The 16,881-nt window shown below is 34.9% G+C and overlaps 1 protein-coding gene, 3 long non-coding RNA genes and 1 pseudogene across 4 annotated transcripts in view; 1 reads left to right on the forward strand and 4 right to left on the reverse strand.

Moving 5' to 3' along the window:
- Nucleotides 1-2,130: 2,130 nt before the first annotated feature.
- Nucleotides 2,131-2,911, reverse strand: LOC132255110 (uncharacterized). Its single transcript, XR_009467703.1, has 2 exons — nucleotides 2,874-2,911; nucleotides 2,131-2,576 (listed from the first exon to the last, which is right to left on the reverse strand). It is a non-coding gene; the product is annotated as an uncharacterized LOC132255110 (long non-coding RNA).
- A 344-nt stretch (nucleotides 2,912-3,255) lies between these two features.
- On the reverse strand, nucleotides 3,256-4,039 carry LOC100254498 (uncharacterized). Its single transcript, XR_009467701.1, has 4 exons — nucleotides 3,864-4,039; nucleotides 3,672-3,785; nucleotides 3,495-3,570; nucleotides 3,256-3,401 (listed from the first exon to the last, which is right to left on the reverse strand). It is a non-coding gene; the product is annotated as an uncharacterized LOC100254498 (long non-coding RNA).
- Nucleotides 4,040-5,308: 1,269 nt separating this feature from the next.
- LOC104877350 (hydroxymethylglutaryl-CoA synthase-like) lies at nucleotides 5,309-7,002 on the reverse strand (annotated as a pseudogene).
- Nucleotides 7,003-7,013: 11 nt separating this feature from the next.
- On the reverse strand, nucleotides 7,014-7,443 carry LOC132255109 (uncharacterized). Its single transcript, XR_009467702.1, has 2 exons — nucleotides 7,340-7,443; nucleotides 7,014-7,242 (listed from the first exon to the last, which is right to left on the reverse strand). It is a non-coding gene; the product is annotated as an uncharacterized LOC132255109 (long non-coding RNA).
- Nucleotides 7,444-14,979: 7,536 nt separating this feature from the next.
- LOC100244247 (diphthine--ammonia ligase) overlaps nucleotides 14,980-16,881 on the forward strand; it is a 49,613-nt gene continuing 47,711 nt past the window's right edge. Inside the window, exons 1-2 of the mRNA XM_002268235.5 lie at nucleotides 14,980-15,167; nucleotides 15,476-15,547. Of these exons, the coding sequence (XP_002268271.1) occupies nucleotides 15,090-15,167; nucleotides 15,476-15,547 (150 nt within the window). The 5' untranslated portion in view covers nucleotides 14,980-15,089. The remainder of the gene's footprint in view (nucleotides 15,168-15,475; nucleotides 15,548-16,881) is intronic.

Below are 16,881 nucleotides of genomic sequence, written 5' to 3' on the forward strand. Positions count from 1 at the left end.
TAAAAAGTCAAAATAGGCTTCAAAAGTATTTTCTATGAAAAACCAATTTGGAAAATAAAGAAACACTTTTGTGGCTCTCAATTTTATTTCAAAATTAATCAAAAATGTTTTAAAAAATCATTAAAAAAAATAGGGGAAAACAAAAATCCCTTACAAAATTTTCAAAATCAAGTAAGGACTCATTTCAAGAATCATTAATGAGCTTGAAAAGGGGTAAAAGTACCCAAAATAGTGCAAAATGGAATAAAACTAAATCTTAAAACCACTGTACAACAAGATGAATCAAAGATTAAACCAATTCTTAAGCAATCATAGTCAAGAGAATGATTGAAGAAAAATAAGCATAGATCATAAATAAAATAACCAACAATCCAATGTATGACCTCTAATATCCACACCCAAAAGTAAATAATTTGAAGAATCAGTAGAAGAATAAAAAATAAAAAAAACTGTAAATAGGTAACAAAAATGAAGCTAAAGAGTACTCAAAAAGTAATACCCTCACAAGCGAGATTACTTAGCTTCAAGCAAGCCTTTCTTTTTCTCCAAGTTAAAGTAAATCTTTAAACCCTAGAGTTTCCCTCCTCTAGAAATTTTAGCATAGTCTCCCTTTTCAAGAACCATAAAAAAATCCTCTCAAAACAAGCTCCTAAGGTTCCCTTAAATAGAGGAAGAGAGAATGGGGATTTAGACACTTGTCATAATCTTTTCTTAAGCTCAAAACTACCAAAAACCCACTTAAACAAAAAATAAACCCAAGGGTTAAACCAACGTTAAAGATTACCAAAACACTCTTGGAAATGTTAGGAAACTAACAAAAAAGAAAAATGACACTTGAATCAAATTTGAAATGAGGGAGAAAACTTAAAAACATAACGAATTGATCGAGATAACCAATTCAACCAATTGCAACCAGTCGACCGGTTGGTTCGATTGGTTCAACTGGATGAACTGATTGTTTTGACTTGTTGAATCAACTGAGTCAGTTTCCCATGTCTGATTTGACCTTAAAAATGTCTCAATTCACTAAAAAGAGCCTGATCGAGTTTTAAACATGTTGAAACTTTAGGATAACCTAGGTTGCCACTAAAATCACACTATAGATAAAAAAAATCCCTCAAAAAAGTTTCCAAAAGTGGCCCAAGAGTCAATTTCAAGTTGAATAACAAGCAAACCACCAAGGAGCATGATAAACAGTTAAGTAGAAAGGGATCTTACGCGCATACTATGTGAAAAAGCAAGGCAAGAATGACCAAGCATGATGAATAATATGTGTTATGAGAATAAAATAGAGGGCCCACACCGAATCTTACTTTCTGACCTCATTCTGACTCTCTACGATAACCATTTTTTTCCTTCTTAATTTCCCTTATCTCTCTCATCCCCATGAAAACCCCACAATCGCCTTCCTCATTGTGTCACACCTTTACCACCAGTCACTATTGTGGACAAAACTGTTGTTGGCAATGTCATTACCATCACCAATGTCGTCCCTTTTGGCACACCCTCTCTTTCTCTCCCTTTAACTTGTTCACTATCTATCTCTCTTTCTCGACTCCCTTAGGATCACCCAACCATAGTGTCTCTAACAACCTTACCCTGTCATTGGTCTCGCCTCACCATCATCCTTTAATGGGCTCACCACCTAAGCCCGCACACCTCTTTCTTACCACTTATCCTTCTCGTTCTCTCATTCTCACTCTCTTTCTTAATTTCTTCACTTCATTAATGAACCTTACAACCACTTCATGCATTTTTTTGCTGCTCTAACACGAACACTGCCACACACGTGCCTCAACATTCTTCACGTGACATTGGTTTGTACTTGGGTTTAGGAATGGCAATGGGCGGGTTTGAGACGGGTCACCCCTATCCCATTCCCGTCCCAAAATATTTAGTTATTTCCCAAACCCGTCCCAAACCCGGGGCGGGGCGGGGCATTCCCATCCTCGTTATAGAGTTAAAATTAAATCCCATCCCCAGCCCGTCCCGACCCGGGTATGTGTTGTAGGGGCGAGGCGGGGCGGGGCTGGGCTAGGTTGGGCTGGGGTTTTCATCTTTTGTTGATTTGAAGATGTACGTCAGATCAATTTGGATAGTCATATGAGATGAATTTGCATATTCCCAGGATTGCTAGCATTAACTTTGATTCATATTTCATCTATAATGGCCCATGAAGGAGGAACTTTCATGCCCATTTAATGTCTACATATCAATGTGTGAAAGAGAGAACAAAAATGAATAGACGATGATAGAAATGAATAATTGACTTTTTTTCTCTTTCACCTGCCACCCGGGTACCCAATTCACTTCTAGCAGCATGGAAGATCAAAGCACTCTCATCAGTAACCTTTGGGATACTAAAAAATGATCGCTATTATTAAATAAAATAAAATAAAATAAACCCTAAGAACAGTGGTAATTATGATTGTATACAGGTTAGCTTCTGTGAGGGTCATCCCCTAGTCAGCTGTGGAATTGGTAGGATTAATTCCCATATCCTTGTAATATGCTTTTTTGGCATTGGTCATGCGAACTCGAAACATGGTCCACTCTTTTTTACACCTCTCCCTCACCTGGAACCAATAAAGACAGAAATATCCCGTAAACAATTATTGGAATCACCAATTAATGCAATACAATAACAACTATAAACCCAATAAAAAATAAATTTTAAAATAAAGAAATCATGTCCAGCATTTTTGTAAGATGCAATATAAGGTTCTTGCATTTGAAAATTTGATAGCACTAAAGAAAATTGAAGGTACATGAGCACATGAAAGGAAAGCAGGAGACAAGAGTCTGTAAGCATAATGTTAGCTCTGCTATAAAATGGAAACCAAGTATGTTGTGAAGAAAAAGGTGTAACTAACCCCTTGCCATGGTGCCTTCCCATTCTCCGCTTGCCCCTATAAAAACATAATGGTTACTCCAGTATTCTATTTCATAGATCTTTTCATTACAAAACGTTTATATAAATAAAAATGTAGTAGAAAATTTTTCTGAAGATGATTTACCTGGTTCCCGAGCAAGGGAACAGTTTGATGAACGATCCATTGAGAATCTACAACTCCAATTTTCTCATGGGCAGGTTGTTTCAAAGACGAGGAAGTTCCAATATGATCATGCATGCTAACAAACAAATAATATAAGAGAATTAGAAGTAGGCAGACATAGGTCAGTACCTCTACACATCTTCTGAGAGCAAAGTCAAGACCCCAACCATGTACCTGGTCATTCTGCAATTCCCACAGAAAGACACTTAAACTTGATAGTAACAGGTCAACTGGAGCAATTGAGAACTTACTAATTCTAAATTTGAGGATATATATACCTGAAGCATATGCCACACACACCGCCATGCATCTCTAGAAAATACAGGAGCCATGATCTCAACAAACCTGCATTTGGAAAAGGAAAACTAATAATTTTGTTTCTAATCCATTATCAGACCATGCAGGAGTGGGAATGAACAGAAGAAATAACAACAGTACTGCTCAAAGCTTTTCATATGCTGCACAGGGAGGCAAATGTGGGCTAGGGCACCAGCCCGGTTTCTCCTCTGTTTCTCTGGTAGAAAAATGGGGGAAAAACAAGGAGAAAAGGTCATTCCATTAATCTATAATAAGTAACAAATGAAAGGGAACTTTGGTGTTAATGTTTATTCTTACTTGTGGACTTCTCGATCACCTCTTCTTTTTGTCATCTGCCATGTTAACCCTTTATTAGGTTCTAAACCAGGTTGTGAAATCTCCAAGCCATATTTCCTCACTAGTCTTATATATCTGGAATTGGAAAATGACATAAGTTGGGTAGACTGAAACACAAATGCCATAAAAAAGATATTTATGTCCAACACTCACTCTTCTGCATTAAAATACTCAACTCCTAGATCTTCATCCCAGATAAATATATAGTCATATGGCGCCACAATGTCAGGATGTAGAAATCTTTTGGCATACCACCTAGGACAAAATTGCAAAGAATGAAGTTAAAAGAATAAAACAGACCAAATAAAGAAACGATTAGAACCTGGCATTTCTCACAACATCATTAAACACTAATCGAGCAAAAATTTTCTATACAAGCTACAACAATTCAAGGAAAAAATCAAATAAATTACTACTTCAAGTACTACAGAATGCAATTAAAAAAACCAGAAAGAAAAATACCAAATTCCAAAATAACATGGCACCAAATAAACTACCTTATTATATGGAGAGTGAAATACAAAGTAGTCAGCATCAGCAATGGAAAATTGCTTGCCCTCCAATTTCTCATACCTATAGAAAGCAAGAAGATGATGCATTTGCATGGTATAAATAACCACCAAAATCCAAGTTAGAAGAGAGGAAAATGCTTCCATTTAAATAACTACTTACTTGGAACACAAAAGTTTATTGCAAGAATCAAGTGCCATCAGATAACAAGTCTGTGAAAGCTTCCCATCGACAACCTGGAAACATAATTTTTATAAGTGAAAAAACTGAAAATTGGGGTATAAGAAACAAGCCATGCACAAAACCATGGAAATGGGTTTCACAAAAAACCAGCACAATAAAAATCAAGTAGTTTCTTTACAAAGGCACTTATCAGTGAACTTTTTAAGAGTAAGTTTTTTAGTTTCTTGGTTTCATAAGCATTCTTAATACCAAGGTTCACTTAACCCATTTACATGCAAACCATGAAAGAGGTAACTCAGGTAAGAAAAGAGCACATGCATATCATGGAGCAATCATAAGAAAGAGTGTTATCGGTTTCAATAATGGAGGTTTCTATGTTACTTTTTACTTTATTTCACAAAACCGTTCCTTTATTTTACAGAACTGTTTTTGCAGAAAAGTGAAGCATATATCATTGATTAGGAAAAGTTATGCTAAGAAATCCTACATTCTTTGATAAAACATATGCTTATGAGACTGTGACCCAAGTAAAAGTGGTTCATATCTAAATGTCTTCAAGGTAGCATGTTGACTGTACTCCAATATTTATTTTGACAAGTTAGAATGGAGTAATCAAAGTTTCTCTCAAGAAACATCTTCTCAAGCAGAAGGCTCACTTTGCAGAATAAATTATCAGATATTGAAACATAATGGTGATTGAGACAAATATACCATAAATTTCAATAAACTTCATGAATTATATATTTTTCTAGTGCATCAAATTGGCAATGTTGATTTTCAAATAATAAATTCCATGAATTGAAATGCACATTAATAATATTATAAATTCAAATGGCCTCTATCATTCTCTTAGACCTCAATTACAAATTAAAGAATATGCTATACTTCACAACTTACAAAAAACGTCAATGTTGGCAATGCAAGACAATTGACAACAACACAAAGGGAAAAGAGGGAGCAAGAAGTATTACCAGATATCCACTAGCAAGATTAGGCTTGTGAAAATCATATGCATGTGACATATGACTTCCCCTCAATTTGCTTTCAAATGTAATAGGAGCATCAGGCCCTACTAGCATAGCAATAGCAGCTGCTCCTCTAGTAGGCCTAGCTAGTTCTTCTGCATAAACCTGATAAAGGAAACCTCCAGTAAGGAATAGAACATTGCTAGCTTATAACACATGAAGAAGATTTAAATCTAGATATATTTTGATGCACAAATAAGACTAAACCCAACCCAGTACATGCACCAAAAGACTCAAAAGCCCCACTGCTGTAACCTTGTACTTCTCGATACTGATGTCAAGTTATGTGAAAATTTTTGTGCTCTAAATATCATAGAATTTTTTAAATACAAGTCCTTCATCCTTGCTTTCAGCAATAAAGATGATTACTATGCATTAACCAATATTTTTAAGACAAACAAAGCAAGTTTAAAGTCATAGTAGTCCAATTATTTTTTTTTATCAGAATAGTAGTCCAAAATAGTCTAAAGTAGATGTTCATACCGCACTGTCTGTGCAAACAACAAGTCCATAGCGTCCATCCCATGAACTACTCTCCACCTAGTTGACACAGTTGAATGAAGTTGCAGTTCCCCCATAGCATGCATTACTTGAATCAACACCTTCGATGTCATTATTTCCACATTCCTACTTATTTTACATGAGGAAAGAGCCATATAAATGCATGAAAAAACAGAGATCTAACAATAATAAAACATAGAAAAACTGCATCAAACCAATCCTGGTGTAAGGGAAGATCTATAGCAAAGAGGTACATGCAGATAAGGTTGAAGTGAAATGTCTAAAGCTGAAGATTTTAATAACAAAGAAAGGGAGCATGCAAGAAAAAACAAGTAAAACCTTAATCAAATACCAAACAGATGGAAACAGTGGCATTCTTTGTTATGAACCACTATAGCCATTAAGAAACCTCTGCAATACCAGCTAAAATATAATATTTTCTATCATAGGGAAAAATCTTAGGTTTTCATATTATCAAAATGGGTCGAAACAAGGTGAGGCTTAAATTTTTCTAACAGTAACAAAATAACGTTGCATATCTATGAGCCAACATTGAGTCAATGAATTAATGAGTCTAACTTGTGCCTGAATTGGATAAAGCCCTGAACCCCACCATATGTTCCTCAATCATTGATGTTCAAAACCACCATAACCATATGTTCAAGAGGTCTAATCACGCTTAGCCCATAAGAGATAGGAAACAATTTCAAATGAGATGAGCACATGTATCACAATGATTTGGAAAAATACCTCGAAAATTTGCATCAGGAAAGTCTTAATGGATTTGCTTTTGTCTATCACAGTCTCGCTGCCTACTTCCAGTCGACCAATTTGTTTTGGGTCAATCCCATATTTCTCGAGGAGGGAGGTAACAACTGTCAAACTGTTCAATGAAGAAGCTATTATAAAATGGTTATCATAAAAAAGGTCTTATGGCCTATGAGTATGACAACTCTAGCAGCCAAATTTTTTCCAATATAATACCAAACTTCTTGATTAATTCAAGGTACAAGGACTCTACCTTGCAAGTCTTGAACTTGATTGTAAAGAATGTGGTTCTTAGTTACAACCATGGTAATTAACATCATAGAAGACATGCCAAAATATAATATCCAAAATTAAAATATATCCATAAGCTTAACAACACTGAAAAAAAAAAAAAAAAAAAAAGACATTACAAAGAAATTGTTAGCAAAAAAGAAAGAAAAAATGTCTCTAACATCATCTTAAGTAAAAAATCTAAAGCACAAGTAAATCATCATTTTCATCCATCATTGTGAGTTGGGGCTGTGAGTCATGAATTGATGAATCACCTAGTAAAAAAAAACACCAAAAAAAATATTAGAAAACTTTACTAAATATTTTAATAAAAAACAATTCATAAAATTGATAATTATGTAAATCGGTTACCTTCTTTTTCCTTCCATAACCAACTTTGAGCACACATTAAGGCCTCCAAAGTATCTGGATGAAGCCTACTGCGATGTTTTGATACCACCCTACCACCCGTGCTAAAGGCTTACTCAGATGCAACTGTAGATACTATAATAGCATAGATATCACGAACAATCATTTGCAAAGTCGGATACTTTATACCATTTGTCTTCCACCAACTTAAAACATCAAAATTTGAATTCCTTGGCAAAATAGACTCCTCTAAGTAATAATCTAACTCCGACTTCGTATGACTTTCTCCAATGGTACTATGAACAAATAAGTCAAACTTTGAAAGAGGATCTTGTTCATCATAGTTTAACTCCAAAAGAGTTGAACCTGATGAAGTACCATAGGATGAAGTTTTTTGCCCCAAATTAGACTTTGATTGATACTCAGAAAGCAACTCATAACACATTCCACAGATTTTTTCTATCTCATTTGAAGCTTCAGACCCATACATTAGTAGAAAGTAAAACTCTAAAATCTTTATCTTGTATCTTGGGTCAAATATAGCTGCTATTGCCATCACAATATGACACCCACTCCAATACTTGTCAAACTTTTGCAACATACTTGATGTCATCGTTTTCACAACATCATTTGAGCATATCAGCCAATCATACAATGCCTCTTTGATTTCGCACACTTTGATGAAGAAAGTATTTGCAGTGGGATAATTTTGTCCTGAGAACAACTCTGTTATGTTGTAAAACAATTTCAATCTTCCACATATTTCCTTTGCCATATTCCATTCTTCCTCTGATGGCACAACCATGTAGTATTTTTCACGTTGCTTCAAACGTGGGAACACATCTTTATATGTTATAGCAATTGATAACATCAAGTATGTGGAATTCCATCGTGTCTTACAATCAAGACTTAACTTCTTATTGCATGGAATACGCAATTGGCGAGCTGCATCTTCAAACTTTTCCATTCTTGATGGGGTTGCTGACCAATATGCAACACTCTCACGAATTTTTTCAATTTCTACTTCAGTGACATCCAAACCTTCCTTAACAATTAAGTTCAACACATGTGCCGCACATCGCATGTGGAAAAATTTTCCATTCAATAAGAGTGAATCACTCAAACATATTTTCTCCACCAAGATATTGATCATTCCGTCATTACTTGAGCAATTATCCACAATGACTGTAGAAACTTTTCTATCCATATTCCAATCCAACAAGAAATCCATTAATACATCTGAAAGAACTTCTTTTGTGTGTGGAGGAGGCACATAAAAAAACCTAAATTAAGAATAAAAAATATCATTAACACAAACAATATCATTAAAGGATCAAATAAAAAAACACTTTGGAAGTTAAAAAAAAATAACATAACTAATCTTACAATATGATGGTGTAGTAACCAAGACTCATCAATGTAATGTACAATGATAGCCATGTAGCCTTTCTTTTGATTTGATGTCCACATATTAGTTGTGATAGCAACTCTACTTTGAAGTTTCTCTAAGTAGCTAATCATCTTATCTTTCTCAACCTCATAAATCTTCATTATATCACCCTTAATCGTATTGTGGGAAACCATCTTAAACAAGGGTTGGAGACTAGTAGCAAATTCTCTAAACCCCACATGGTCAACGATTGAAAGTGGGTACTCATGCAAGATAATTGCACGTGCAAGCTTCTCTCTTGAGATTTCTTGATCAAAGGTAAAACCACCAATTTGAACTTTTCCATTACCTTTTCTCTCTACTGCCAATAATTGTTGCCTAATATCAACATTTCTTCGTTTCATGCACCTATCTATGTGTACATGTAAGTGTTTTGTCACATTCTTGCTATCGGCCTTAAACTTTCCCTTTTATCAAAATCATTCCAAACAACCGAAGTCAACTTTCTTCTTTTAGATACCAAGGTTCCATCAGTAGTTGAAGTACTGCTTATAATTGGAGTTGAACCCACACTTGGCATGGAAACGTTTTCCCCTTCTTCTGATGTCATTTTTCTTAATATAAAATAAAGTCTATAAGTAAAACATTCAAACCTAAATTAATAACCTAAAGTTTGGATAGGGCTTGAAGCAAGGGTTTAAAAGGCAAGATTGTATTTAGGTTAACCTCCAAGAATTGCAAGATGTCAACATAGTTTCCATTAATAGGAAAATAAATGTAATAGAAAAGCATCGAGAGCAGTGCAACCGACAGACACATGCAGTTTATATGGACAACCTACAGCAAGTGAGAAGAAAATAAGAAGAAAAAAAAAAAAAAAACAGAAAACAATGCAAACAAAAGCAAACAAAGAATATTCTAAAAAGTAATAACCAGAAAAAAAAAACAAAACATTCCAAGAATCATTATACAAATTATCATGAGGCCATGCAAATAAATTCTAATTTTTCAGGATTATCTCTTCCTTTATATCCACCTAAGTTTTTGTGCTATCATAATATGGAAGCAACAAGAATGCAGAATTCCTCAATGCATTTCTAGAGTCAAACAAAATTAAACTTTCATATAACCAGTAGAAAATAAATTTGCCTGTAGAGAACATAAAAAAATGTCCAATTGCACATTCACAACCTCATACTTCACATGATAAAGAACTGATATGCAAATTAAACAACCATTTGGTGCTGGATAAGTAATCCTGGTGAGAAAGAAGCAAGGGAATAACGCAAGGATCAAGTAAAATATGTATATATATATATATATATATATATATATATTGAACCAATTATTGAAATTCATGAGAATTTGGCATGACTAAGCACTAAATCTGAAGTCCTTATGTGCCACTTTCTGTTAACTATACAAGTTGAGAACTCCGTTCTTTTAACTGTACTTCAGCAATTGAGAGTAGATGGTGCAGAAGTTGAGTTAGAGAATAAAACACTTGATCAGGAATTGAATATCACAGCACAGCAGCTTTTGGTGCTGCAAAACAAGAAACATGAGCTTCTAGAGATGAACCGGCAGTTGGGGCTAGAAGTGAGCAAGAGAGACCACCTGGAGGGAGTAAAGTGTGATGTGGAGAGTTTATGCAAGAAGCTGGTAGATTTTCAAAGAGCCAACGTAGAATTGAAGGAAGAAAATTAGAAGGAGATTGAAGAAAATAGATATCTGTCAAAAAAATTATCAGATGTGAAGAAGGAGAAGTGCATGTTGGAAGAGGAAAACAGTGCTATTCTCCATGAAGCTGTTGCCCTCAGTAACCTGTCTTTGGTTTTGAACAACTTCTGGTCTGAGAAGGTAGGGGAACTAAAAGCACTTGCTGAAGATTTTGGCAATTTCCATGGGGTTAACAGTGACCTTGGGGAGGAGGTGGGAATTTTGACAGAGAAATTGGGACTGTAAGAAACTGAAAATTTACATCTGAAAGGGCTTGTTGAGAAGTTGGACAAGGAGCTGCATGAAGTTACAAATTTAAGTGATCAGTTGAACAATCAACTTTCAGTTGGAAAAGATTTGTTAAGCCAGAAGGAAAAGGATCTTTCAGAAGCAAAACAGAAGCTCAAAGCTGCACAGGACTTGACTGCAGAATTATTTGGCACTGTTGAGGAATTGAAGAGGGAATGTGAAAAATCAGAAGTTCTAAGAGAAAATTCAGAAAAGCAGATTCTTGAACTATCTGAAGAAAACACAAGTCAGAACAGGGAAATTGAATGTCTTCGCAAGATGAATGGGAACTTGGAGTCTGAATTGGATATGTTACATGAAGAAATTGAAGAATATAGAATCAGAGGAGAGAAGTTGAATTCAGAGCTTCATGAAAGAAGCAATGACTTTGAACTATGGGAGGCTGAAGCTACAACATTCTACTTTGATCTTCAGGCTTCCTCTGTCAGTGAAGTTCTGTTTGAAAATAAGGTGCATGAGCTTACTGGAGTGTGTGAGAATCTTGAGGATGAAAGTGCTTAAAAAAGTATCAAGATTCAACAGATGAGAGAAAGGGTTAGCTTCTTGGAAAGTGAAATTGGAGGACTGAAAGTCCAGTTGTCTGCATATGGTCCTATCATAGTTTCTCTGAGAGATAACATAGCATCCCTTGAGCACAATGCCCTCTTCCAAACAAAGCTTCAAGTAGCTGACAATCAGAAACCTAAGGTAACATTGTTTTCTCTGTTAAAAAACCCATTACCTCAACAATTCTCCTGAGAAGGTTATATATATATATATATATATATACTTCTAGGAATGTGATTTTGCCCTTAATTCATACATGGTTGGTCAAGAACTAGATTTCTTTCTGAGAATTTAAAATCTGGTTGAATGTTTTTCTTTAAAATATTTTTCTTCTTATAGCATCATACCTAAGGCTGCATGGTCATAGGATTTAAATTAATGATATTTCTTAACACTAATCATATTTCCTAACATTTTTCTCAAAATAAGGTTGTTTTGGGTTTTCATTAAATGCTCCCACTTCCATTTGATTATGATCTTGAAATTGGATGACTTCCTTCTTGTTTTCCAAAGTCCCATTAGCTTTTTTCACTTTGAACTTTTAATAACTTATTCTAGAAATTTGCTTGGACTTGTATGGACTGCTATTCCAAATGACTCTTTTCAAGTGTACAACCTTCAATAATGTTATCTAGATATCGTATGTATTACTGGAAATTTTACACTAAAACATAATATATTTTCCATGCACTTGTTTGTGAAGGGCTGGAACTAAAGGGGTCAATAGTTTTAGGATGTATTTTTGTGGATTGATCTTCTGACAGAATTGTATCTCTGTTCTGCAAAAATTTTAGTTTTTATATCTCTTAGACTATTTATGTTCTTGTTTTACCAAAATTCAATTTTTCTATGCTTTAGGAATGCTCAACCAATAGAAAAGTTGAAGACAGCCTATAAGAAATTTTTTGCCCGCTGTCTAACAAGACCAAAAGCTACAGAGGTATATGCATCTTAAAGCATTAGAATTAAATTTATACTGGCATAATGACTTTCATTCTAATGTCTTTCCAATTTTAGGATGACTTAACAGAGAAGCATTTACCAATTCGAAGCTTTGGAACTGTCCTAGCTAGAGGAGAAAATCGTAAGTTGAAATGCTGTTTTTCATTTTAATTCTTTCACAGGCTAAATTTTTTCCTCTTTTGCAGAAAGACAAACTGCAGGCGGTTCTGATCTTGCTAGGAAGAAACTGAAGCCAGATAGGTGAGCATGTGAAGTTCTTAACTCTAAAGAGGCTCTGTAGGCAGTTGGCTGCAAGAATTATGACAAAATGGTTCTCTAAACTAGCTGCCACTTAGGCTTTTGGATGTTCATTGAAGATGTGATTTCTTGTTAAATATTCCATCTTACATTCATATATAGCCTCTTATATATTCAATTTCGCATACAACATAAGCTTTTGGGTCAAAAATGTTTATCCTTTCGATTGGTTGAAGTGGTGTTATATACAATATCTTCATCTTTTCTCGTTGAAAACCAAGATTTAGTGGGGGAACATATTTTAACATATCCTTTGTTCTGACATATATGTTTGTCTTTCACGCCTTCCAAGCTATTGTTCACAAGCTGATTTATATGACTACTTTGATCTATGTTATTATATATTGCCTCACTTCTCCTTCTTTGTTTTCATTTTACAGGAATAATGCAATTTCCATATATAAAGATACAGATACTGGTGTTAGCATGGTTCATCAACCAGATGTTTCAAACAATGAATTGAAATTGTGGCACAGTCTTGGAAGTCGAGCTAAGAACTTCAATGAATAACTACATATTTGGTATTTAGGGATACTTACGTACTTCGTTATTCTGTTGTTAATATGAAACCCTAGAAAAATTTGACGATAAGATCCGTTTCTCAATATGAAGGGAGTGGAAGCATTAGACGATAAGATCTGCTTAGCCCCTATTAAGATTCGCAAGAAACGGATTCAAAACCCTAAATAGCAACCCGAAAACTAATAGAAAAAAAAAATCCTTCAATAATCTGAAATTGGAAATGGAAAAATCCTAAATCTCGTATCTCATTCCCGAATTAGAAACGGAATACAACACCAAATCAAGGCATCATTAAACCAAAAAATCAACAAAAAATCTTACCGATTTGTAGATACGTGAAGATAATAGTTGTGATTCTTGATTTCTTGTGAATATGGGATAAACAAGGATGAATCGAGAGGAAATGAATTTTCGAATGGATTATCTGATGGATTTCTCCATTGAGTGGGAGGAAAAACCCTAGCGTCGACAAGAACGAGAATTGAGAGAAGAAGACCTAAAATGAGGAGAGGAAGCTAATATTTATAAGTGGGGGGGGTAAAGTAGTAATTTCATATTCGGGGCGGGGCGGGGCGAGTCAAATTATAACTACACCCGACCCCGCCCTGAACCCGATTCGGGTTTTTAAAAAAATCCTGAACCTGGCCCATCCCCGATTGCCATGTTCCTATACCCCCCAATAGGGGCGGGTGACCCGGGAAACCCGCGAAATTGTCATTCCTACTTGGGTTCTTCAAACAGTGGTAAGGTTTTTATTTTTGATTTGCACAATGTTGGTTTTTGGGTTTAGGCTTGTTTGTGGGCTTTGACTTGGTTTTATTATTTTGAGATTGAGCTTCATATTAACTATATTAGGCTTGCATAGTTATTTATTTGGGTTATTGATTATTTAAGACTTGGGGGCCCATTTGCCGTGGATGTTTGCTTTAGACCTTGAATGTTAATTGCATAATGGGGCTTCAGTTCATCTTATTGGCTATGGACTTTTACTTCTATTTATTTATTTCTTTTTTATGGTTTCAATAGCAAGTGGGGAGTATTTAGAGACACGGCATGAGCAGGATTAGGAGTTGAGGGGAACTTGATTTTTTGGATTAAAAAGAAAATTGAAGCAAAAAAAGGGGAAAGGATGACTCCAAGAGGCTATTTTTCTTTGTATTTCTTAAGACATTTTTTTTTTGAGAGATTGCTGCGAGGATTGATTCACTGCAGTTGTTGTGTACAGGGTGTATTCCTGTCCTCTTCATTTTTTTTTTCTATAAATATTTCTTTTTTATTTACTAATTTTGTTGTATGTTTATTTTATATATTGATTTGTTGTATGTTTATTTGTTGTGTATGTTCTTATTAGTTTGTGTATATTTTGCATAGTTTTAGTGTGTTTAAATTTTGCATAGTTTTATATTTTGAATGCTTTTAGTTAATTTTATTCTCACCAAATAAAATTTAAAATCATTTTTAATAAACTAAAAATTATTTGTGATATATATATTAAAAAAAATAAACTTGAACATATTCATAAAGTTATAAAATATTTTCTTTTAAAAAATAATAATAAATCCCATATTGAAATATCTTTTTGTAAATAAAAATTGTAACATAAAATTTCTTTTTAATAAAAGTTAGACAAAATTCCTTTTTATATAAAATTGTAAAAATCTTTTCTTGAAAAGACAAAATTCTTTTATTTGAAAAAAAAACTACCCTTTTCAAATAAAGTTGGAGTCTTGATTTTTTAAATAATTTTTTTTTGATAAATTGACATTTTTTTATATATGAAAGTATAAACCCTCTTTTTTAATTTACAATTTCAAAAATATCTTTTCCTTAAACATCTTTTCAACTTAGGTAAACTTATAACTTAATATTTATTATTCGAAGAAAATCGTAATTTGTTTTTAAATCATAGTTGGGGGAATATTTGACGCGGAATTCCAGCCCCTAACTCCCAAGTCTCCAAGCCCAAAATTACTTCTGCAGTGTCCCCAACTGCGGCCAGCGTCGAAGATGAAGGTGGTGGCGCTCGTCAGCGGCGGCAAGGATAGCTGCTACGCCATGATGAAATGCATCCAATATGGCCACGAGGTTGTCATTTTCCTCTTCTAAATCTCTCAATTTGTCGTTTCTTTTCTATCGGTTTCTCAGTAACCAAACGGACGATGAAGTTGGAATCTTTGGTTTGTGTTAAATGCTCATAATCAAATGAGCTAATAAATGTTTTGAAATCGAAGCAACATATCCTAACTTTTCTTTTCTTCCGCTTTCTTGGCAGCCAGACAAGGAGGTTATGCTGCTTGCTTTTATTGAATTTATATCGGAAAGGGATGCATAGTTTTTATATTCAATATTTTTTTTTCTTGTGTGTAAGATGGTGTTTATTTGGATTTATGTAGATTGTTGCTTTGGCTAATTTGTTGCCGGCTGATGATTCAGTGGACGAGCTGGACAGCTACATGTACCAAACTGTAAGTTTTTGTGGTACATTGTGTGTATTGATTTGAAAATAACAAATTAGACTGCAAAAAGGGATCATGCCGCTGAACAAACTAATGGAAGTTCAATTTCTAGCCGTTTCATATTGGTTGTATGTACATAGAAATAAGTAAGACAAAGTTCTTTTCACTTTTTGGAGTGGAAAGATTGTGGGTTGGGGAGAATTGATATTTTGCAATTCTAGTGTTTAGAATTGTGGTGTAAATTGAATTTTAATAGATTTACTGGAAGCTTGAGGGAAAATAGCTGTGGAGTTCTTTTGTTGGGGTTAGAGATGTAGGAGGTGAAGATATGTGTCGGGTTGCAGTGGACTCAAAGTCCTTTGTTCTTTCTGTAGAGGTGGTGGGGGGAAGTTGAGAGGCATTATTGAGGAAAGAGGAAGAAGTCTTTCAGCATGGATTAGGTTTGGGGAGTTGAGTTTGCGCTATCTGTTGGAAGGGGTGGAATCTTTCTGTAGAGATGAAGTCTTGGTGAGGTGGTGCAATTCCTAGGAGGAGAGTGGGAGGAAGTTCAAGTTGGAGCGGCATTCGAATGGGACAGGGAGGTTTTTATTTTGTTCAGTTATCACTAAAGAGGGAAAGAGGTTTTCGTTGATCTTCCCAGAAGGGAGGAGTCTTTCAGCAGAGAACCAAGAGATCAAGCAAAGAAGTGGTGTCGGAGATGAGGTTGAAAGGTAAGTGTCGGGGCAGGGGTGTTCTTGTGTAGCAATCACCGATGAAGCCCTCGTAGCGGAGGTGAATAGGTACCCTAACCCTTCTTCTCTCTCTTCTTCGAGGCTTTTGGATTTGGGGAGCCAACTGCTTAGGATGTTGCTTCAAGATGGAAGTTTGGTGGAGTTTGAGGGAAGTGTTGCAAAGGATCTATCGGGAAGGGAATTAGTGGTTAGAGGTGAGGAGCCAGAAATCTTTGAGGACTTGGAGCCTAGTTGCGTTTTAGAGGAAGAGGATCTGCTTAGCCTTCCCAGCAAGTTTGTAAATGTTGAATATAATGTATTTATAGTGTACAATATTTCTTTCCTTTCTTAATATAGGTCACATATATGATAGTTAGTTTAACCTAGCCTTGTATATATATATTCCTCTATTGTAAGTTGTAAGTAGTCATGAATATGAATGAGAATTAAGGTTTTTTTTCTCTCTCTCTTTTAACATGGTATCAGAGCCAAGGGAGAAAACTTTATTCTTTCTGGTTTACCCGTGTAATTAATTCTGAGAATCAATCTAGTGACCGTGTTTCATTTTGGTCACCTTTTCCATCTCCCAAAGCTTTCCGGTCAGCCATATCGTGGTTAGAAAACCCTCATCAC

The sequence above is a fragment of the Vitis vinifera genome, chromosome 14 (assembly GCF_030704535.1).
Source record: "Vitis vinifera cultivar Pinot Noir 40024 chromosome 14, ASM3070453v1".
Classification (NCBI taxonomy): Eukaryota; Viridiplantae; Streptophyta; class Magnoliopsida; order Vitales; family Vitaceae; genus Vitis; species Vitis vinifera.